At 43.3% G+C, this 22720-nt stretch overlaps 1 protein-coding gene across 1 annotated transcript in view; it reads right to left on the bottom strand.

Annotated features, from left to right (window-relative positions):
- IQCE (IQ motif containing E) overlaps nucleotides 1–22720 on the bottom strand; it is a 48205-nt gene that overhangs the window by 4085 nt on the left and 21400 nt on the right. The window contains exons 16-22 of the mRNA XM_029911312.1: nucleotides 22463–22565; nucleotides 14090–14185; nucleotides 12316–12339; nucleotides 8936–9058; nucleotides 7746–7876; nucleotides 2734–2855; nucleotides 2022–2132 (exon numbers count right to left, since the gene is read on the bottom strand). Of these exons, the coding sequence (XP_029767172.1) occupies nucleotides 2022–2132; nucleotides 2734–2855; nucleotides 7746–7876; nucleotides 8936–9058; nucleotides 12316–12339; nucleotides 14090–14185; nucleotides 22463–22565 (710 nt within the window). The remainder of the gene's footprint in view (nucleotides 1–2021; nucleotides 2133–2733; nucleotides 2856–7745; nucleotides 7877–8935; nucleotides 9059–12315; nucleotides 12340–14089; nucleotides 14186–22462; nucleotides 22566–22720) is intronic.

The raw sequence follows: 22720 nt of genomic DNA, 5'->3' as shown, positions 1-22720 counted from the left end.
TGGTGGTGGTGATGGGACTGAAGGAAAGCAAGGCTCTTCTGGTGTGTGTGCAATGTGTTCAGCCTACAGAAGCTATGAAGTGTGCACCCCTGCCCCCAGTTAAATGCACCTATATACATTCTGTGTGGACTGCTGCTGAAAAGATGAGGGAAGATTTTCAGAAAAATGATTTATGAACTAATAGCACTGCAGATAGGAGCAAATAAAGGAAACTCTCAGAAGCTGACATAGTAATAAAAAGATGCGACTCCCACAATAAACTGCTTGTTTCTAAACGGTCAGTCTTTGCCTCTCTAATAAGACATACCTGATCCATTAACCTGGTAACTTTGCTGGTACATACTATCTTGCTCTTTTTTCCCCCTTTTTGTCCTCCTTTTAGGTTTTAGGTTCTTTGGGGCAAGAACTCTAAGTCTGTGTTTGTACAGAGCTTAGCCAAATAGGGTCCTTATTCTGATTGGGGTCTTTGGGCAGTATTGCAATACAAATAAATAATAATCACTGCTAAGCAGCTTGAGTTAGTTTAGCTGTGTTCCGAGAGTCCATTATATACTACTACAGAGATGGGAAGAGATGCCACTCTAGTTAAATCATGAAGCCAGAAATGCAGAGCTCCACCCTGAGATGGAGAAGGAAGTTATAAACCAATGAGTTTCACATATTGTGGTTGTCACCCCTATCTGTCCAACTTTATGGGAAGGAACAAATGTGACTGAACAAGTAGGATCTTATTGAATACATTTAAAAATCAGTCTCCAAAGACTGTTTGCTTATCTTCAGAAAGTTCTGGACTTGAAATAGTTACAGAAGTCACATGAAGTGAAGGCCTTGAATAAAATACCACTTATTTTAGCATTTTCCACACAGTGGAGTTTTACCTCTCTATAGCTCAATCTAGTTTTTCAAAGAGAAGGTTAAGAGGTGACTTCATTAAAGTTTATAAACTAAATACCTATATGGGGAACAAAAATTTGATAATGGTCTCTTTAGCCTACCAGACAAAGGATCCAATGGTTGGAAGTTAAAGCTAAACAATTTCAGACTAGAAATAAGGCACACATTATTAACTGAGGGTAATTAGCCATTGTAACAATTTACCAAGGGTTGTGACAAATTCTCCACCATTGGCAATTTTTAAATCAAGACTGGATTTTTTCTAAAAGATATCCTCTAGTTTAAACACAAATTAATTCAGGGAAAGTCGTGTGGCTTATGTTATAAGATGGTCAGACAAAATGACCACAGTGGTCCCTTCTGAATCCAGTAGAGACAATACAATGAAAGCCAAGATACCACTAAACCTGAATAATACCTACTGATTCTAGCCTATATACAAGTCCTCTTTAGCACTTCAACATTTACAACTCATCTGAAAAGAATGCCAAAGGGCAGGGTAACTAAATGACTTCTTGCAAAATGTATTTCCACAGAACACTTAAAGCGGATCAAAAATCTAGAGGTCATCAAATGCAAGTTTGAGGTTGGAAGGTATGAGGTGAAGAGCTCATTCAGCAGCTGAATAATTTAAAGCTATCAAGTCCCTTCATAGGTGTGAGATGACCAGGGAAGAGCATTATTGCAGTGGGGGCCTATTTCACTAGCAAATGATTAGATCAGGCATCAGCTAAGAGTTAGGGAAGTTGGACTTTTAGTGAATGGAATGGATTCAAATGGTTAACAAATTATAACCAACTGCAGAATAGTCAGAGTCACTCATCAAGAGGGTATTTATGACAGAGCATTCTCCTTCATTCGGTAGTTAGTTGTATTTGCCTTTTGGGAGGATTTGGTTATGCTATCTATAAATGACCATGCCTAAAGGCAAAGAGCCCAAAGAGACATGTAGTATCAAGCCCGAAAACAACATCTGTTAGATTTATATTCACATGTATGCTTGCTCTCTCTTCAGTGGCAAGCTAAATATTTTCTAATCTCCAAGAGTGTTTTGAAAAATCTACCACTTTCTTAGGGGCAATGACCAAATACCCCTTTGCCTCCCGCCTCTTTCTTCCAATACTCACCAGAAGAGGGCTGCAAGGAGGAAAGTTTGTGTTCCCTTGATCTCCTCTCTCTCCCTTCAGCAGTAAGTTCCTCCACAACTTCTTCACTGGTCACTTCACTGTCTTCATCATCTGGAATAATTCAGCAATCAGAAACCTCATGACTGCATAGTGATGGTGCTCTATTATTATTATTATTAATTATTTGTATTATAGTAGCACTAGTTAGCCATATTTTCTAGAGCTAACGTTTTTTTTATTTACCTAGTCTCCCTTGTACTTGTAGACAGCTGAAAAGACATTACCACATTTAGTTTGGCTGACTGGGGATGCTTCTTTATTATCAGATACATCTATTTCCTTTAAGCAAGAAAGGTGAAATCCTCCCAACTTCTACCTTGGTTGAAGCCTGAAATGTCATGGAAACTCCCAAAGTACATCTGCATGGTGGGGCTGAGCTGGAAGCAGACAGGCTGCACAGAGGAACACCATATCCTCTTGGATACTACCCTTTTACCCCTAGAGGTGGCCACTCCAACTCAAGTTTGTGACAAATAGGGAGGGCAGTATGTGGGGAACTTGCATTCACACTGTCCGGATATCTATTTTGTGGCTACAAGATTTCAATCTTCAAGACTACCAATCTTTCACTAGACCTAAAGCTCTCTTTAAAAATTGTGAGAGTGCCCATTCAAGCCCACATACTTCTGAACATAGAGGGAAATGAGATTACCAGGAGAGGTTGATGTGAAGGCTGAAGATAAAGGTTTCCTGAGTGATGATGAGATTTGTTTCTTCTTCCTATTGGAAACAGCAGGGAATGTTCTTTCACTTGAAGCTCTGGAGACAGAGGGCCTGCAAAAGATGCACTGCATTAGCATGAAACAGGAATCACTAATCCACCTGCAGAGCTGCAGGCAGGAAACGTGAGACAGATACAGTCGAAAGAAACTATAATAACTCTCAGAGATGACAACATGTAAACCAGATGAGATTTCACAGGTGGGCTTTATGTTACAACTACCTCCTTGTTTCATCTCCCAAGGAACAATGTTGGGCAGCGTGGATGACGTGAACCTGCTCTGTATTACTTTATTGCTCTATGGTTGTCCGATTGCTTTATATGCTCTATGACTGTCCGATTGCTGTAAGGATGCTTCCTGACTATATGATGCTAAGTCAAAAGGGGCTTTTAGGAAAAACAAGCAGGAAACAAAACCATGACTACAGAAAAGATACCTAAAGAAGAACTCAAGGACGATAAGGCCATTGCGGAGAAACTAAATGAATTCTTTGCATCGGTCTTCATGGCTGAGGATGTGAGGGAGATTCCCAAACCTTAGCCATTTTTTATAGGTGACAAATCTGAGGAACTGTCCCAGATTGAGTTGTCATTAGAGGAGGTTTGGGAACAAACTGATAAATTAAACAGTAATAAATTACCACGACCAGATAGTATTCACCCAAGAATTCTGAAGGAACTCAAATGTGAAATTGCAGAACTACTAACGGTGGTTTGTAACCTATCTTTTAAATCAGCTTCTGTACCAAATGACTGGAGGATAGCTAATGTGACGCCAATTTTTAAAAAGGGCTCCAGAAGTGATCCTGGCAATTACAGGCCAGTCAGCCTGACTTCAGTACTGGGCAAACTGGCTGAAACTATAGTAAAGAACAGAATTGTCAGACACATAGATGAACATAATTTGTTGGGGAAGAGTCAACATGCTTTTTGTAAATGGAAATCATCCCTCACCAATCTACTACAATTCTTTGAGAGGGTCAACAAGCATGTGGACAAGGGAGATCCAGTGGATATAGTGTACTTAGATTTTCAGAAAGCCTTTGACAAGGTCCCTCACCAAAGACTATTAAGCAAATTAAGCTGTCATGGGATAAGAGGGAGGGTCCTCTCATGGATTCATAACTGGTTAAAAGATAGGAAACAAAGGGTAGGAATAAATGGTCAATTTTCAGAATGGAGAGAGGTAAACTGTACTGGAGTCTCTACTGGGACCAGTACTAGTCAACATATTCATAAATGATCTGGAAAAAGGGGTAAACAGTGAGGTGGCAAAATTTGCAGATGATACAAAACCACTCAAGATAGTTAAGTCCAAAGCAGACTGCGAAGAGCTACAAAGGGATCTCATAAAATTGGGTGATTGGGCAACAACATGGCAGATGAAATTCAATGTTGATAAATGCAAAGTAATGCACATTGGAAAGCATAATCCCAACTACATACATACACACACACACACACACACATATATATATATAAATAAAATGATGGGGTCTAAATTAGCTGTTAAAACTCAAGAAAGAGATCTTGGAGTCATTGTGAATAGTTCTCTGAAAACATCCACTCAATGTGCAGCGGCAGTCAAAAAAGCGAACAGAATGTTGGGAATCATTAAGACAGGGATAGATAAGACAGAAAATATCATATTGCTTCTATATAAATCCATGGTACACCCACATATTGAATACTGCAAATAGATGTGGTCACCCCATCTCAAAAAAGATATATTGGATTTGGAAAAGGTTTAGAAAAGGGCAACAAAAATGATTAGGGGTATGGAACAGCTTCTGTATGAGGAGCGATTAATAAGATTGGGACTTTTCAGCTTGGAAGAGAGATGGCTAAGGGGAGATATGATAGAGGTTTATAAAATCATGACTGGTGTGGAGAAAGTAAATAAGGAAGTATTATTTACTCCTTCTCATTATACGAGAACTAGGGGTCACCAAATGAAATTAATAGGCAGCTGGTTAAAAACAAACAAAGGAAGTATTTCTTCACACAATGCAGTCAACATGTGGAACTCTTTGCCAGAGGATGTTGTGAAGGCCAAGACTATAACAGGGTTCAAAAAAGAACGAGATAAATTCATGGAGGCTAGGTCCATTGGCTATTAGCCAGGATGGGCAGGGACAGTGTCCTTAGCCTCTGTTTACCAGAAGCTGGGAATGGGCGACAGGGGATGGATCACTTGATGACTACCTGTTCTGTTCATTCTCTCTGGGGCACTTGACATTGGTCACTGTCGGAAGACAGGATACTGGGCTATATGGACCTTTGGTCTGACCCAGTATGGCCGTTCTTATTTTCTTCAAGAAAACACTTCATGAGTCTTTAAGAAAACGATGTCTGGGCTATTAATTGGTCTGTGGACCACAGCTCCAAGAAAGTTAAAAGACTGATTATACCAGGGCTGGGGGCCTACAATCAAAAGGATACTAAAAAGTTTAAAAGTCCCTCATACCGGCTTGTCCAGAAGAACGGGCCCAGACACAGAGGGGTTCTGCAGAGGGAGCCTGAAGAAACTGGGTTACCTGGCTGACATAGGGGGACAGGCCTGCACAGAATCATAGAATCGTAGGACTGAAAGGGACCACGAGAGGTCTTCTAGTCCAGTCCACTGGACTCAAGGCAGGACTAAAAGTATTAGGTAGGCCATCCCTGATTCTACAGCCTCCTTAGGCAATTTATTCCAGTGCTCAACTACCCTGACAGTTAGGAAGTTTTTCCTAATGTCCAACTTAAACTGCGTTTGCTGCAATTTAAGCCCATTGCTTCTTGCCCTATCCTCAGAGGTTAACAAGAACAATTTTTCTCCCTCCTCCTTGTAACAATCTTTTATATACTTGAAAACTGTTATGTCCCCTCTCAGTCTTCTCTTCTCCAGACTAAACAAACACAATTTTTTCAATTTTTCCTCATAAGTCATGTTTTCCAGACCTTTAATAATTTTCGTTGCTCTCCTCTGGACTTTCTCCAATTTGTCCACATCTTTCCTGAAATGTGGTGCCCAGAACTGGACACAATACTCCAGTTGAGGCCGTATCAGTGTGGAGTACAGTGGGAGAATTACTTCTTATGTCTTGTTTACAACACTCCTGCTAACACATCCCAGAATAACGTTTGCTTTTTTCCCCCCAACAGTGTTACACTGTTGACTCATATTTAGCTTGTGATCCACTATGACCTCCAGGTCCTTTTGACAGTACTCCTTCCTAGGCAGTCATTTCCCATTTTGTATGTGTGCATTTGATTGTTCCTTCGTAAGTGGAGTACTTTGCATTTGTTCTTATTGAATTTCATCCTATTTACTTCAGACCATTTCTCCAGTTTGTCTAGATTGTTTTGAATTAGAGTCCGATCCTCCAAAACACTTGTAACCCCTTCCAGCTTGATATCATCTGCAAACTTTATAAGTGAACTCTCTATGCCATTATCTAACAATGACTGATGAAGATATTGAACAGAACTGGACCCAGGACCGATCCATGTGGGCAGAGGCACCAACTTTGTGATTTCCCCGGGGGTGCTAAACCCATGCTCTACCACAGGCCCCACCCCCACTCCACCCCTTCTCCCAAGCCCCCACCTCTGCCCCGCCTCTTCCTGTCCCATCTCCACCTCTTTCCGCCCCACCTCTTCCTGTCCCGTTCGGCTCCCTCCCCTCGCCTCTTCCTGACCCCGCTCCTTTCCCTCTCCCCCAGTGCCTGCTGTACGCTGCTGAACAGCTGATTACCGGCAGGTGGGAGGCACTGGGGGTGAGGGGAAGGAGCCAATCCGCAGGGCTGCTGGTGGGTGCTGAGCATCCACTATTTTTTTTCTGTGGGTGTTCCAGCCCCAGAGCACCCATGGAGTTGGCACCTATGCCTGTGGGACCCCACTTGATATGCTTTCCAGCTTGACTGTGAACCACCCTCTGGGAACAGTTTTTCAACCAGTTATGCACCCAGTAGCTCCATCTAGGTTGTATTTCCCTAGTTTGTTTATGGGAAGATCATGCGAGACAGTATCAAAAGCCTTACTAAAGTCAAGATATACCACATCTACCACATCCCCACTATCCACAAGGCTTGTTATCATGTCAAAAAAAGTTGTTAGGTTGGTTTGACACAATGCATGTAGACTGTTTATTGTTTTAAAATCCTTGTTCTCTTGCTCTATGCAGTGTTCCCACTATTAAAAATACACCATACAGAGTTTAGAAAATGCTTTCTGGTCACTCAGCATAGTCCATTTGTCACAAGCAGCCCCCAGCGTGCAGAGGTGTAGTGGCTGGGGGCTGCCTGTGATAAATAACCCTGCTGAGGAATTCAGGGTTAGTACACAGGGAACTTAGTGTGGGAGAATCATATGATTCCATCCTGAGAGAGGAGAAAGCTTAGGCTTGTCACCTGAGGGGTGAGCTCTGACAGCAGTGCGGCTTGCCCTGTAACCATGAGAGCATCTAAAACTTTGGGGACTGTAAACTATGGAAAGAAAGGAAATGATTTTCGATACAGTCATTGTACATCTAAAAAATTCACAAATTTGGGCTGCACATGAGATTCCATTCTAGCCTTTTCCCCTTAAGGTTAGGGCTTTAGACTCCCCTACACTAGTCCAGCGCAATAGCACTGAGCACTGATTGTTACATATGTGAAAGGTATAGTAATCATTTTCTACACTTATTTTTCCCACCTCTAAAGGACAAAAACAATGAGAATACCTGAGGAGATTACAGTTGCAACAAGAACCCTTGCAGAAATAGAAGGACGGGGAATTTTTGTTGCATGCCCCTCCTACACATTTTACTTGTGAACTGTTCATACTGAACATACCTATTGCTCCAAAGGGCTCTCTCTTTTGCTGCCTTGGAGCCGCTACTACAATTTTATATCGATATAGCCATGCAAATAAGTAACAATACTGTGTCCTGATGGAGACACCTGCTTCTGACTTACCTTTCCTCATGTTGTCCTTTACGTGCTAAGTGAGCCCGGAAAACTGATTGGATGAATGTCACAACCTCCTCATCCTCCTTGAAGTCAGAAGACAAGCTCAAAGAGCTGGACCCGTGAGACATGTTGGGGCCCTGCAATGTAGAGACCAAAGGAAAAAATCAGCCTTTTAACAAATTCCTTGCCAACATAACCGCACCTTTGACATTTTTATTCTTGATTGTGAATGTGGTGTCACCGGGCAGTGAGCAAGCATTTCATTTCTTTTGGGTTGCAGCCCAGTGGGGTTTTACTAGACTTCTATTGATCCAATGATAATCTGTCATCATACAGTTGTTAAACAACTACACAACAGATAAAGGGTAGGCAGCTGAAATGAATGTTAAATGATTTCAGTGGTATTGTGGGCAGGACTCATCCTCAAGCTAAGAGAGTTAAGGCAATCTCCAAGATGGGTCTGACCTCTGTATAAAGCAAAAGTTTGTTAGTGCCACCAAATTGAGCTGAAGCTGAGCTTAAATATTATAATGTGTAGTGAGATGGAGGGCCTGGCTAGAGAATTCTTCATTCATTTTAGACTGCCCTAGATCTAAATGGCTACTTAGGAAACCAGTACATTTACAGCATCTAAAATGTGTAATCAGTAAGGAAGTCTTTTTATATTCAGAGCCTGGCACTCAGGGCCAAGTGTGACATGATTTAAGAAATACACTGCAAATCTTCAGCAGAGCATGCTGGATACCAGGCTCCAAACCAACCATCATTTTCAACTTCTTGTTTCTAAAGCACAATGAGTAATGTTTGCTTAGCGCTATGACTCCATGAGTGCCTGGGTGCAAGTGCAGCTTTTGAAAAGGCTGCACCCTAACAATATAACCCTTTACTTTTACTTGATGACAGAACCAGATAAAGAAAGCCAGCAGCTTGGATACAGGTTGCAGCCTACTGCACAGAGATGGTATGGCTTTATTTCTCAGGAGGACTATGAAGTAGATGGTAAAAAGGAAAGCCAACAAATGGGCTTAACACATTTTGGAATTTAAATGACACCACACGCCAAAGTATTAAAAAAGGCCACTGGATGAGTTACAGAACTAAACCTGGAAGGCTTGGAAGCCTAGTACTTTGCATTGTAAACTGACTGTAAATAATGGGAAAATGAAGAAGCACCTTGTGTCTATGTCCCCACTTACCCCAACAGTTACCTTATTTCCAAGGCTATGCATGGTGGGAGATTTTCGACTGAGTGTGTTATTCAATAACAATTTCTGCCGAGCTAAATGTCCCCTGAAAGCTGCCTGAATCACAACAGCCGCCTAGCAAGGAGAGAGATAAATGGATGTTAACTCCCTTGAAAGATAGCAGCTACAAATTAAAGTAGTGTCCAGAGGGAAAAAGGCATTACAGGAGAGAGAACTATTTTCCCTGTGCAATGACAACTGTTTAATGTGCAGGCATTTCCCCTCTCATCAAGAGGCACGCTTAACCACTTCACGTGTGCTGGTCTGGAATCCAAAAGGGTTCCAACCTATAAATTATAAAAGAAATGCACAGACACACAACTCCACAGTAAATTTAACCTGAGAATCTGCACATTATGGAGCCTGTCAAACGCAATTAAATTCAAGCTACCAACATTAGCCCATATTTCACAGATACAACAATGTAGTCATATTCCCATCTTAGTTCCTAGCTATCCAGCAGGCTTTGCTGCTTGATAACATCATCAGAAATCAAGTGGAGTCTGGCAAACATTCTGGTAATTATGTTAAACAAACGTTCTTCCTATCTGCTAAGGGATTTTAATTTTCTCAACTAGGTCCCCAAATATCAGAAGATATCAAGGGTATAAAGTGACATTTTAAAATCACCATTCTGATAGATGTTATATACAGTTTCACACTGGAAGAGCGTGGAAAGAGCTTTGGCACTTCTCATCCTTCTCTTTACTAACCTACTCAAAGCAGATTTTCTAAGGCTAAAGAAGAAAATGCATATGATATTATGTTGTGCTAGCTGAGAAATAGTATACAATCATGCCATTAAGAACTCTATTACAATGAGGGCTGGTCATAAATTTTCTATCAACCCTGTCAAAACAGTTGAGTTTTCAACAAATTTGTGTGTGAAAGATGTCTGCTTTCTGTGGAAAATTTTTGATTGTTTTGTCAAAAATCTAAGCACCTGTTAAAAAACTACTTCAATTCAGTTATGTTGCCTCATGGGAGCTTTATTTCAGTTTCCTCCAATGCCCAGTGTCCTTTATGAGCTGGGCTACCCAGCTGAACTACATCTCCCATGATGCACCCTACCCAGGGACTCGGGTGATACAATGGCCTTCCCTCACCATGAGGGGTGACTGTGGTGCATCATCCAGGCATCAGGAACCAGGTAGGAGGAAGTAGCTCAGGGGGACTAGTTGTGGTATCGAATGGGGTCAGCGTGTTTCGGGGTGGATTCCCCACTGACGGGCATATTTGCCACTCACAGGGCCCTGAGCTGAGATCCGGGGGAGCAGGGAGGGCCGGGTCTACCTACCCGACCGCCACCCACTCCGGGGTGATGGCCCACTCCCCTGACAGGCCACTAGGCCATGCAGCCCCACAGAAGGGGCAGTTATGCTGACTCAGGCCACTAGGCCACGCAGCCCTGAGAGAGGGTGACTTTACTGACTCTTGCCACTAGGCCATACTGCCTTGCTGAGCCAGGCAGCCACAGTGACTCTGAGCACTAGATGATGTACCCCGGCCGAACCAGGGAGCCATATTGATGCAGGCCATTAGGTCCCATAGCTCTGTGGGAAGGGGTTGTCACCCTGACTCTGGCCATTGGGCCACACAACCTTGAGAGAGAGAGAGCGGCCACAATGATTTTTACTGCAAGGCCACACTGTGACGTTTCACTCCATATTCTTTATGAAAATATGCTTATGATATGAATATGACATAACTGAGATGTACTTTATGCAAAATGGGTCTTGTAAGATATCATTGGAAAGGTTATAATTTATTGAATGTGATTATCCAATTAGTATGCCTATATCATTTCTGTATCTAGACTTAGGAATATTGACTATGTGTCTGTATTTCAACTATGCTACTTTGGGTGACGTCCACTGCTAACACTTCAGGTACAACAATGGAAAAGCCAGACAGGGCAGATGGCACATCAGCAAGGACAATGGCCTGTGAAAAGGCTTGGCCTTCCTGCGGACATTCCATACTGCCACTGACCCATGTGATACTCGCTGTGATACTACAGAGTCAGGTGGTCTTTGTCACCTGATGCTAAACATTACCTGGGACTTCTTGTAACTTTCCACTGGGGGGGTGTCAAGTTTGGGAAACAAAGGATTACTGCCTTATGTAAATCCTATTTAAGGGGGGGAGGAAGGCAAATGTGGCTCCTCCTCTCCATGGCCTGTCTGCCCAAGAAGAAAGACTGCTAAAGCCACCTGAAGGGAAGGCAGGGGGAGTCCAGACTGAGACAGGGGTCCAGTCTGAAAAGAAATATAACTGGAACTCTGAACCACAGAAACTTTGCAACCTGCCTAAAATAACATTTAGGGTAAGAAATTACATTTTGTAACCTGTTTCTTAAGTATATTGAGCTTAGCTTGCGTACTTTGTTTTATTTGCTCAGTAATCTCCTTTGTTCTGTCTGTTATCTCTAATATTCACCTTTTGTAGTTAATGAACGTATTGCTTGATTATAATATAACCCAGTTTACGTAATTAATTTCTAATGGGGGGGGAGGGACACAAGAAGTTGTGCATATCTCCCTCCACATTGTGGGAGGGGGCAAATTTCATAAAACCTTTGGGTTTGTACTGCTTAAAGGGAGTGGGCACGTGAGTGCTGGGGGAGCCCTCTCACACAGAGCTGACTTCAGTCTGTATCGGCAGCGGGGTGTGGCCCTACCTGTGTGTGTGCTGCAAGAAGCCGGAGTGCCTAATCCAGCAAAGCAGGGAGAGGGAACCCAGGCTAATTGAGCAGGGGAGGCTCAGTTAAACCCCAGCACATCAGGTGACACCCCAAAGGGCCCAAACCTGTCACACACACTACCCCAAGACAAGGGGTGATCATAAGGATGCAACCACAGGGAAAATAATTACCCCGCCCCAAGAGGGGACGGGGCACACTTGCCTTGTAACAGGCACTTCTTAATGAGGCTGTTTCCATGTCAAATGTCAACATCCAGCCTTTTTGAAGATAGAAAGGCTGCAAGAATTATTTTATTATAATGGGAAAACTCTTCTCCATCTCACCCACAGTTCCTTATACTCAAAAGTGCCAGAACCATTTTGCTTCCATTTTCCGAAAGGATGCATCTTTTGGCAGAGACCACGTATAGAAAATTTGAACTCAAAAGGAGAAAGTTTAGGTCAGTCATGAACAACTGAAAAGAGGATGTCAGAAGGTAAACTGTCACACAACCTGAACTATTAGTATAACAATACTTAGTGCTCCTGCTCATAATAAAATCGCTTAAAAATTACATAACTACTTGTTTCTACTTGTTTATTACAAAGTGAACCTGAATTGTCATTTTATTGGTGTGATACACACTCACCTGATCCAGAGCAATTTCTTCTTTCTGAAATGGAGAAAACTTCTAAATTAACATCATAAGGATTTATGGCTTTTATTTAATAAAAGATTACTCCAGAAGGTCTCATATTTTCTTACAGCTACTACAAAGACATCCCAAAACAACTGAAAAGCCCAGTTTTTCTTCCCTGGGGAAGCTTTCTGGAATTGGATTTTTTGGGGGATTGTTTATTCTTTAGCCTGATAGTGGATTTTTTATGTTCCCCTATTTCTAACCCCTGAAATCATGGATATAGAGATGCATCATTTACTTTGTTTGTTCATAAAACAAAATTTAATATAAGCTATTCTTTTAATTTGTCACCTTATCCTAGCTGGATGGAACTCAGGCTAAGGAATTTCCAGGTTTGCAGTGATGGTTTAAGTGGCACAGAATCATCCCTCTGAACCATACTGAGTTACAAAGACCACCACTCATTTTAGCTCCACATATACCAACAGTATTATCCTACGTGAACCTGGACTGGCCACACCATTTACTTCTGCAAATTACTGATCTCAGAAACACTAAGCCATGGAACGGATTTCCCCAAAACTTTTTATAATACCTTTCAAAATAATTTAAAACCTCTTTATTTCATGCACCTTACTTTATTATTTTTCATTGCATCATTTATTTTGCTTCTGTCTCACATATTCTAAAAATCAGGTTCTCACATTTGGGCCCTGACTGGTTGGGTTATGGAAAGAATGTCTTAATTCCACTTCTTTCCCTGTCCTCAACATCTGAGCACTGGTTTCCAACTCTGGCACTTAAATACAAGTTCCAAAAATCTGTAATGTCTTGCATTTCTGTTTTAGCTCACTTACGGTACTCAGAGCTGGCTGGAAAATAGGTTTTCTTTCTGAGAAAAATGTTGATGAAAATGAAAAAAAAATCCAAGTTATCCATTGACAATTTCAAATTTTCAGTGAAAAATCAAAATCTGACATATTTAAATTCTGAAATGTCTCCAGGGTGCCTGATGGGAGTTATAGTTTGGGTTCCTCATGTTCCCTTTCTCCTCTATAGGCTGGGATCCCTGGTAAGACTACATCTCCCATGGGAAATCTCTTGGTTAGGGAGGCCATATACTGGGGGAATCACATGGCTGTGATGAGTCATGGGAGAAGTCAAGCTGGAGAGCCCAGCCCAGAGGAGGATGGGAACATGAGGCAGCTTAACTACAATTCTCAAGGAACAGTGCAGCAGCATTTTAGAATCAAAATAGTTGTTTTTAGCCAAAAATTTAAAAATACTTAGTTTCTGGGTGTGTTTTTGGTTTTTGTTTTTTTTGACAAAACTATCAAAATTTTCCACAGAAAGCAGACAATTATGAAAAAAGTCATTTTAATCAAAAACCAAGTTTTCCATTAAAGTACAGTTTCAATGGAAATTTTTTGACCAGCTCTAGTACTCAGTACTCCTTTATCCTTGTCTTGGCTACTACAGACACCTTTCCCATTAATTCAGTCAAGTCATGCCTGCTCCTAGCAAAATTCACATTCACTGTCAGAATGCCAGCAGAGTTTCCAGCATACAGGATGACAGAAATGAAAAGAACTATCCTTAATCAGTGGCCCTGAAGAAAGGAGAAATATCCAGGGGAAGAAGGGAAGTCAGACATTTAGTTATGACTGCATCAGTGCTCTGATTCCTGATGCTCATCAGCAGGCTACTCAATACCCTGAAATGAAGGTGAGATAGCAGGATATTAAAAAAAAAAACCCTCTCTGTCCATTTACAAGAATTTCACCTTGTTTCTGTATGCCTTCCACTGGCTCTGGATGAGTTTGGCTGCTTGCTCCTTCCTGTTGTCTTCTTTGCCCTGATGAAAGCGGGCACATGAAGGCTGTGAAGGCAAAACACTTGAATGTAGTGTACATATTAAATGGGATTGCTGGTATGTGATTCTTTCTGGAGCTGTAAGACAGCAAGGACTGGAAAGAAAGAGGGAGTTCAACAGGAGAAGAAATCATTTTCTCACATGATGTAGGGAAGTTGGAGAAGAAAATCCTATTTTAAAAGATATCTGCATTTGTTATGTTGAGCTCAGAATTTGGAAAATTCTTACAGCGAAATACACTCCTCACTTGTCTTAACTGTGAACTGGATGTGAAACTAGAATTTTTTATTTAAATATCTAAAGGTGTATTATTGTAGGTATTTCTTAGGGTATGTCTACACTACGAGGGTAATTCGATTTTACTTAAATCGAATATGTGGAATCGATATTGCAAAGTCGAACGTGTGTGTCCACACTAAGGACACACTAAGGACAGTAATTCGACTTTGTGAGTCCACACTAACGGGGCGAGCGTCGATATTGGAAGCGGTGCACTGTGGGCAGCTATCCCACAGTTCCCGCAGTCCCCGCTGCCCATCGGAATTCTGGGTCGAGCCGCCAATGCCTTCTGGGTAAAAAAAATTTGTCGTCATCCGTCCGTCACTAACGCCCTCCCTCCCTCCATGAAAGCGCCGGCGGGAAATCAGTTCGCGCACTTTTCTGGTCAGTGACAGCGCGGACGCCACAGCACTGCGATCATGGATCACGCTGCGACCATCGCTGCACTTGTGGCCGTTCTCAACACCTCGCAGCTTATCATACACCTTTCCCTGAGGCAGATGCAGAGAAATCGGGCGAGGAGGCTACGGCACCGCCGTGAGAGCCTGAAGTCGGAGAGTGGCACAGAGCTGTCAGAAACCACGAGCCCCAGCGCCCAGGACATCACGGTGGCAATGGGGCATGTGGATTTTGTTGAACGGCGATTCTGGGCCCGGGAAACAAGCACGGACTGGTGGGACCGTATAGTGCTTCAGGTCTGGGATGAATCCCAGTGGCTGCGAAACTTTCGCATGCGGAAGGGGACTTTCCTCGAACTTTGTGAGTTGCTGTCCCCTGCCCTGAAGCGCAAGGACACCCGCATGCGAGCAGCCCTCACTGTCCAGAAGCGAGTGGCCATAGCCCTCTGGAAGCTTGCAACGCCGGACAGCTACCGGTCAGTCGCGAACCACTTTGGTGTGGGCAAATCTACCGTGGGGGTTGTTGTCATGCAAGTAGCCAAGGCAATCGTCAAGGTACTGCTCCCAAAGGTAGTGACCCTGGGAAACGCGCAGGTCATCATAGATGGCTTTGCCGCGATGGGATTCCCAAACTGCGGTGGGGCTATAGATGGGACTCACATCCCTATCCTGGGACCGGACCACCAGGCCAGCCAGTACATCAATAGAAAGGGCTACTTTTCAATGGTGCTGCAAGCACTGGTGGACCATCGGGGACGGTTTACAAACATCTACGTCGGATGGCCGGGCAAGGTTCATGACGCTCGCGTGTTCAGGAACTCTGGTCTGTTTAGACGGCTGCAGGAAGGTATTTACTTCCCAGACCACAAAATAACTCTTGGGGATGTGGAGATGCCTACAGTCATCCTCGGGGACCCAGCCTACCCGCTAATGCCCTGGCTCATGAAGCCCTATACTGGCGCCCTGGACACAGAAAAAGAACTGTTCAACTACCGTCTGAGCAAGTGCAGAATGGTGGTGGAGTGTGCTTTTGGCCGTCTCAAAGGGAGATGGAGAAGCTTACTCACTCGCTGTGATCTCAGTGAAACCAATATCCCCATCGTTATTGCAGCTTGCTGTGTGCTCCACAATCTGTGTGAGAGCAAGGGGGAGACCTTTATGGCGGGGTGGGAGCTAGAGGCAAATAGCCTGGCTGCTGATTACGTCCAGCCAGACAGCCGGGCCATTAGAAGATCCCAGCGGGACGCCCTGTGCATCCGGGAGGCTTTGAAAGCTAGGTTCCTGAGTGAGCAGGGCAACCAGTGACTTTTCAGTTTGTGGACAGAAAAGCTGAACCTGCCCCCGTTTCTTTACCCAGTCCATTTTGACTATCCTCTCCAGTTACATACAACCTTCACCCCCTTCCCCTTCCCAAAAAATAAAATCATTTCGATTTTTTAATGAACACCGTTGTCTGTATTGCTGTTTTCGCGGGAATATTTTAAACCGGGGACGCAGACTGTGGCGGGGGGCGGGTTTAGTGTTCTGATGCAAATGATACTTCTAAACTCCCGGAATGACAGGCTCCGCACTGGTGGACTGGTTATTTCAATGGAGCCTGCCAGCACTCCTGGGGGGGACTGTGTGTATGTGTCGGCTATGTGACTTTCTGGCAGGGGGGGTAGGGTTACAGATCCCCTGCTGCGTGGATCTGTGAGCCAGGATAAGGACCGCTGCATAAGATCTGTAACTGCCCTCCCCCGCCACAAAGTCACAGAGCAACCCCCCCCCCCCAAAACATGAAAAGCACCTCCCAGACTGACCAGGGTAACCAGTGACTGCACTGGTTATGTGTCCTGATGCTGGACCTGACACCGCCTCTGTACCCTGCTAAAGGTGACTGTCCTGTCCAATTACCAAGCCCCTTCCCCCCCTCCAGACAGACTCTCCCTCAAAAGAACCTGACTGAAACAGTAATGAACAGAAACAAACATTTTATTGCGAACCAGACATGAAACGTGGGGGGTGAAACTTGGACGGGGGCTTGTGTGAGGTGGGTAGGAAAGGACTTATGAAATTTTGGGGAATGTCAGCCTTCTACTGCTAGAGCAGTCTGCAGGGGTTGATTGAAAGTTTTAACGGCCCTTGCCGCCCCTCCTTCTTTGGACTTTGGGTGAGGGTGGTGTGGGACTTGGTGGCGGGTGAGGGCGGTTACAGATAGACTGCAGCGGGGCTCTGTCCTCCTGCCTCCGGTCTTGCAGAACATCCACAAGGCGCCGGAGCGTGTCCGTTTGCTCCCTCATTAGTCCAAGCAGCTTTTCAGTAGCCTGTTGGTCCTCCTGACGCCACCTCTCCTCCCGTTCCATGACTGCTCGGTGCATTTGTGACAAGTTCTCCCTCCACTGTGTCTGCTGGGCTGCCTGGGCTCGGGAGCAGCCCATTAGTTCTGTGAACATGTCTTCACGCGTCTTCTTCTTCCTCCGCCTAATCTGCGCTAGCCTCTGGGAGTGTGCTGACAGGCTGGGTTGGGAGACAGTCGCAGATGTGTCTGTGTGAATTTTAAAAAGGGAGTGAATTCCTGAGACAGATAAATGAAATTGTATACAAAGAACCTAGTCTTTCTCTGTGAACAAGACCATGCACTGAACCTCTCACATGCGCACTCAGGACAAGGTCGAATTTTCGGCCGTCGCCTTCAGTGCCTGTGGACTTGCGGAGGTCTTGGACTGTTCAGAGAACTGTGGCTGGAGACCTGAACTTCTGGAGCGGGCAATAATGGTAAGCCGCAGACTTGTGGCTGCTTAAAACTCCAGCAGTAGCACTGGCCTCCTTTCACATTGAAAGCAATGCCAGTCTCTGCTGCCAGCAATCAGGACAGCATCAACTCTGCCCCTGTCCCACCCCCTCGCGGCTGTCCCAGGGAAAGATCCCTGTATGCTGCCCCTCTCCCTCCACCGCGTGGCTGTAAAAGTCCCAATACTAACAGTCCCCTCCCTAATTCAAAGCAGGGCGTCATGAGCGACATCACCCTCCTGAGGATCCCGGACACCCAGAGAGAACGCATGCTGCGGGAAAGCATGCAAAAACCGGGGCCGTATGCCGCCATGCTATGTCGGGCCATGATCCCCGAGTACCTGATTGTGGCATGGAGGGGACATGTCTGCTACCACGGAGGGCCCACTAAGATCGCCCTACCCCGGAACCTGATCAACAGGCTTGAGCTCTACCTCCACGAGACCTACGAGGAGTTCTCCTACGAGGATTTCTCGTCGATCCCCGGCCACATTGACCGGATTTTCGCGTAGGTGCACTGAGACTTTGGAGTGGAGCGTCTTGGGCCTGGGAATCATGTAGTAACGGACATTGTGAAATTTTTTTAAAATACTTGGGACTAAATTGAGAAGAGCCTAAGACAGAGAAATCATGCAAAACCCATTTGTTACCTTTGTAAATATTCCTGTTTTGTACCTGATTATTTTTTTACTAGTTTACAGCACTTTTATAAATATACATTGTTAATAGTATAAATATTACCGTTCTGTTTTAAATAAATGTTTACATGTTTACAGCACTTACTGCTTGATCCGTCCCCTGATTCTGTGTCCGGGGTAAGGGATGGGGACGGTTGGTAGGGGATCTCGGTAAGGGTGATGAAGAGCTCCTGGCTGTCGGGGAAATCAGCGGTGCCAGCGCTGTCGACTGCCTCGTCCTCCTCATCTCCTTCTTCATCTTCCCCGTCCGCTGTCATGTCCGACATGATCCCATCCTCGGAGTCCACGGTCAGGGGTGGGGTAGTGGTGGCGGCCGCTCCCAGGATGGAATGCAGTGCCTCGTAGAAACGGGATGTGTGGGGCTGGGATCCGGAGCGTCCGTTAGCCTCTTTGGTTTTTTGGTAGCCTTGTCTCAGCTCCTTGATTTTCACGCGGCACTGCGTTGCATCCCGGCTGTAGCCTCTCTCTGCCATGGCTTTGGAGATCTTCTCGTAGATCTTAGCATTCCTTCTTTTGGAGCGCAGCTCTGAAAGCACGGACTCATCGCCCCACACTGCGATGAGATCCAAGACTTCCCGATCAGTCCATGCTGGGGCCCTCTTTCTATTAGATTGCACGGCCATCTCTGCTGGAGAGCTCTGCATAGTTGCCACTGCTGCTGAGCTCCCCTCGATGTCCAAAGAGGAACTGAGATTCAAACTGCCCAGACAGGAAAATGAAAATGAATTCAAATTTTCCCGGGGGTGTGGCTGGTCAGAGCATCCGAGCTCGGACTGCTGTCCAGAGCGTCAACAGAGTGGTGCACTGTGGGATAGCTCCCGGAGCTATTAGCGTCGATTTCCATCCACACCTAGCCTAATTCGACATGGCCATGTCGAATTTAGCGCTACTCCTCTCGTTGGGGAGGATTACAGAAATCGATTTAAAGAGAGCTTTCTGTCGAACTAAATGGCTTCCTGGTGTGGACGGGTGCAGGGTTAATTCGATATAACGGCGCTAAAGTCGACATAAAAGCCTAGTGTAGACCAGGCCTTAGATACCCATTCCCGTAGTGGCAGTTACTCTCTTGTTGAAAAATGACATAACTTGTAATGCTGACAACTTGAGAATTTATGCCAAAGGACCTGATTTTGCAGTCCTTTCACAGGCAAAACTTGCACTAATTTCCACTGGAGTTTTGCAAGTGTAAGGACCACATAACTGGTCTTATACTCATTTGTTTCAACTTAATGATGGGATGGCCATCCTGAAACACCAACAAGGGGAGTCCAAGGTAAATGAACACAATCCTGTTCCTCTTTATACCTTTAACAAATCAGCAACTTGGAAAGCAAAGGAAAAGTAAGGATAAAAACAAAGAGCTTCCTATTTCTGGTTACAAGGGTACAGTTTGGTACTCTGTCTCAGGCAAATCACATGACTGATCCACAACATGTCAATCTATCTCATACAATTACCTACCAGGAAAATATTGAAGGAATTCTCACACACTGTAAAACTTAAAACATTATACTTGTGTGAGGCACAAAATGTTGGGGGAGGCGGGGAGGCCTCACAAGGGAAGCAACCGAAGCAGCTACTAAAAAGCTACAACCAGGCAAAATGCCTGGACCAGACAGCCTGCTTGTACACTTTAACAGAAGCTGCCCAAAAGAGATTAGTCAACCGTTACTAGATGTGTTGACTATGCCCACCTAATTAACTTATTAGCAGGCTCTCTTAACTTGGCCATGCTAGCTCCATTTGTCAACTCTAAAAAGACCCCACTGCTGTAGTTCACACAAACCTACCACATTGCTGTATAAAGAGACAAAACCCTTGCCAAATTGCTAGCAATGCAATTATACAAGAGAACAGCCACCATTATAATCCATGAAGACCAACCAGGTTTTATACCAGGAAGATCCATTCTCTGCGCTTTAGAAATATTTAAGACAGCTTTTTTGTCAATATTTAATACAGCAAAAATGGTAGTGAAAATCCACCAGCCCAGGCACAAAACCAAATTTTCCACCTTACTAGGAGGATGGTAATGAAAATGTCAGTGATATTTTACTAATCAATCAACAAAAAGTTATAAGCAGAATTTGAAGATTGATTTAATTCATTCTCCTACAAAACATTTTACAATAACATAGAAAGTTTATTTTACATGAGAACTGAGAAGGGCTTTGTATTCTGTTGAAAGGACTTATTTACTTATACACTTAAAAAAAATTGAATTATGGACCTAAGTTTATTAAATGGATCATCTTATATTCAAAGCTACAGTGTATTATTAAAATTAAACATAAATAGGAAGACAAGAATGATTAATAACAATGGGCACAAGACCTGTATTTTCAATCAAAGGACTGATATTGGTCAAAAAATCTGTAGGTTTTGGTTTTTTTAAAAAGTTACTTGGAATTCATGACCCTATCTAATATTCATCAGTCCACAACACAGAACATAAAACTGACCCAGACAGAATGGCATCTTATGTCAAAAACAACATCCTCCTATGCAAGCGGACACTCTTATTCATATTATGTTGTTATCCATGTTCTGGTGTCTATTTTTCATTACACTGTGATCAAAAACACCAGCAATATTACTTACTTGAAACTCCCTATCACCGCAGTCTTTTGCTGAAGATGAATACTGAATAATTCATGTCAGCATCACAGAAGTAGGAACTAGCACCAAAAAATCCATTTTTGGATTATAGACTAAGGGAAGCTAATCCTAATGAGAAAAGTTGCACACTTTTGGCAATATAGAAAACAGAATAATAAAAAGATATGTGGTTCAAGGGGCTAACTGGCCAGGTATTGAATCTGAGACCAATTCATGCAATGTGTACAAATTAATAAAAAGTCATAGCCCTTGGATCTCCAGGAATACATGCAATACCAAACAAAGAAAAAGCATCAATATAATACACTAGCTTTATTTAGGAAATCTTTCCACAACTGTGCAAACTGCATGATGATAAAATTTAGTAATAATACAGAAACAAAAGCTGTCAAAGCACAAACCTTCTAACAGATACTAATATCAATTTTGGTATCTTGGTTGTTTCTGTTCATGCTCCCGAGGATTTTATTTTTAAATTTGTTGGGTATTAGTAAAAATGCAGATGCGTGGAAGAGAATCATAAGGCTCTGCAATGGATTTCTCTTTGGTGGTGTGAAACAATGTCCAATGTAAACTGAATGTACTACTCTATATTTTTAACCTAAAAGTATCTGCTTGAAGTGTTTTTAAACCCACAATTCTTTTTTCTGTTTAAAAAATAATCTTTTCAATGTGTGAGCTCTTGTAATACTGCACTGAGGAAGCAAGGACCAGCTTTACATTAAGGGTAGACAATCACCATAAAGCCTACGGACAAAATTTTGGGTAATTAACCACTGGAACAATTTACCAGTGTAGTGCATTATCCATCTTTAAATCAAGATTTGATATCTTTCTAAAAGAAATGCCCAGAAATTATAGATGTGATGCAGAAACTACTGGGTGAAATTCTACAGCCTATGTTATATAAGAGTTAAAAATCTATGAATCTATTAAATTAAGCCCATCCATCACACACCCAGAGGGCTAAAGCCTGCAATCCTTACTCCAGCAAAACTCATAATGAATTCAATGGGAATTTTGCTTGTATAAGAAGCTGGGACCAGACTGACAATGGTATTTAAGCACCTAAAAATGCAGATGGACACCTTAGGCACTTTTATATATCCACTAAGTTAGTTAGGTGCCTAACTCAAGTGCTTTTGTAAATCCCACGAGGTGCCTATCCGTATCTTTAGGTGTTTAAATACTTTTGTCAATCTGGTCCTCAGTGAAGGATTTGGCTCATAAAGTACAACTGTTTCTAAAAGGATTAGCAACAAAAGGGACTGCCTGCTGACATTCTTCCCTTGAGGACACATCTGCAAATGAAAGGCACATCTAGGGAAATTATAATTTACAAATGAAATTGGTTTAAACAAGCAACAACCTTCCTTGGTTACAGTTTAAGTTAGTATAGGAAGGGATCTGAAGAAATCACAATTGCATGATGGACCTGAATATCTATCAACCAGAAAGACTTCAACTGCCCAATTTGTAAGGGTACAAATGGGATGCAAGAAAGAATGAGGTTATACCTTGTTTGGCGTTTCCATGGTATCATCTGCAGTTTGTCTCTTGTCTTCCTGTAGTTCCGCCTCCAGTTCTCTCACTTTGTGTGTAAGGCTCTGGATTACCTCCCTATAGTTAGGAGTGCAGAGTTATTTATAGCCAGAACTTTTCTGCTGTACAGGAGCACACAATGCATGTCTCCATAGTGACAGATATGGAAAATGAACTCACAAAGAGAAATGTCAGAGTACTAAATTAAAATTAACAGTGACCAAGGTCACAGT

This window comes from Terrapene carolina, unplaced genomic scaffold, assembly GCF_002925995.2.
Source record: "Terrapene carolina triunguis isolate 2854851 unplaced genomic scaffold, T_m_triunguis-2.0 Scaffold93, whole genome shotgun sequence".
In the NCBI taxonomy this organism is placed as follows: domain Eukaryota; kingdom Metazoa; phylum Chordata; order Testudines; family Emydidae; genus Terrapene; species Terrapene triunguis.
Note: the sequence above shows the minus strand (reverse complement) of the source record. Positions and strands in the feature narration are given on the sequence as shown.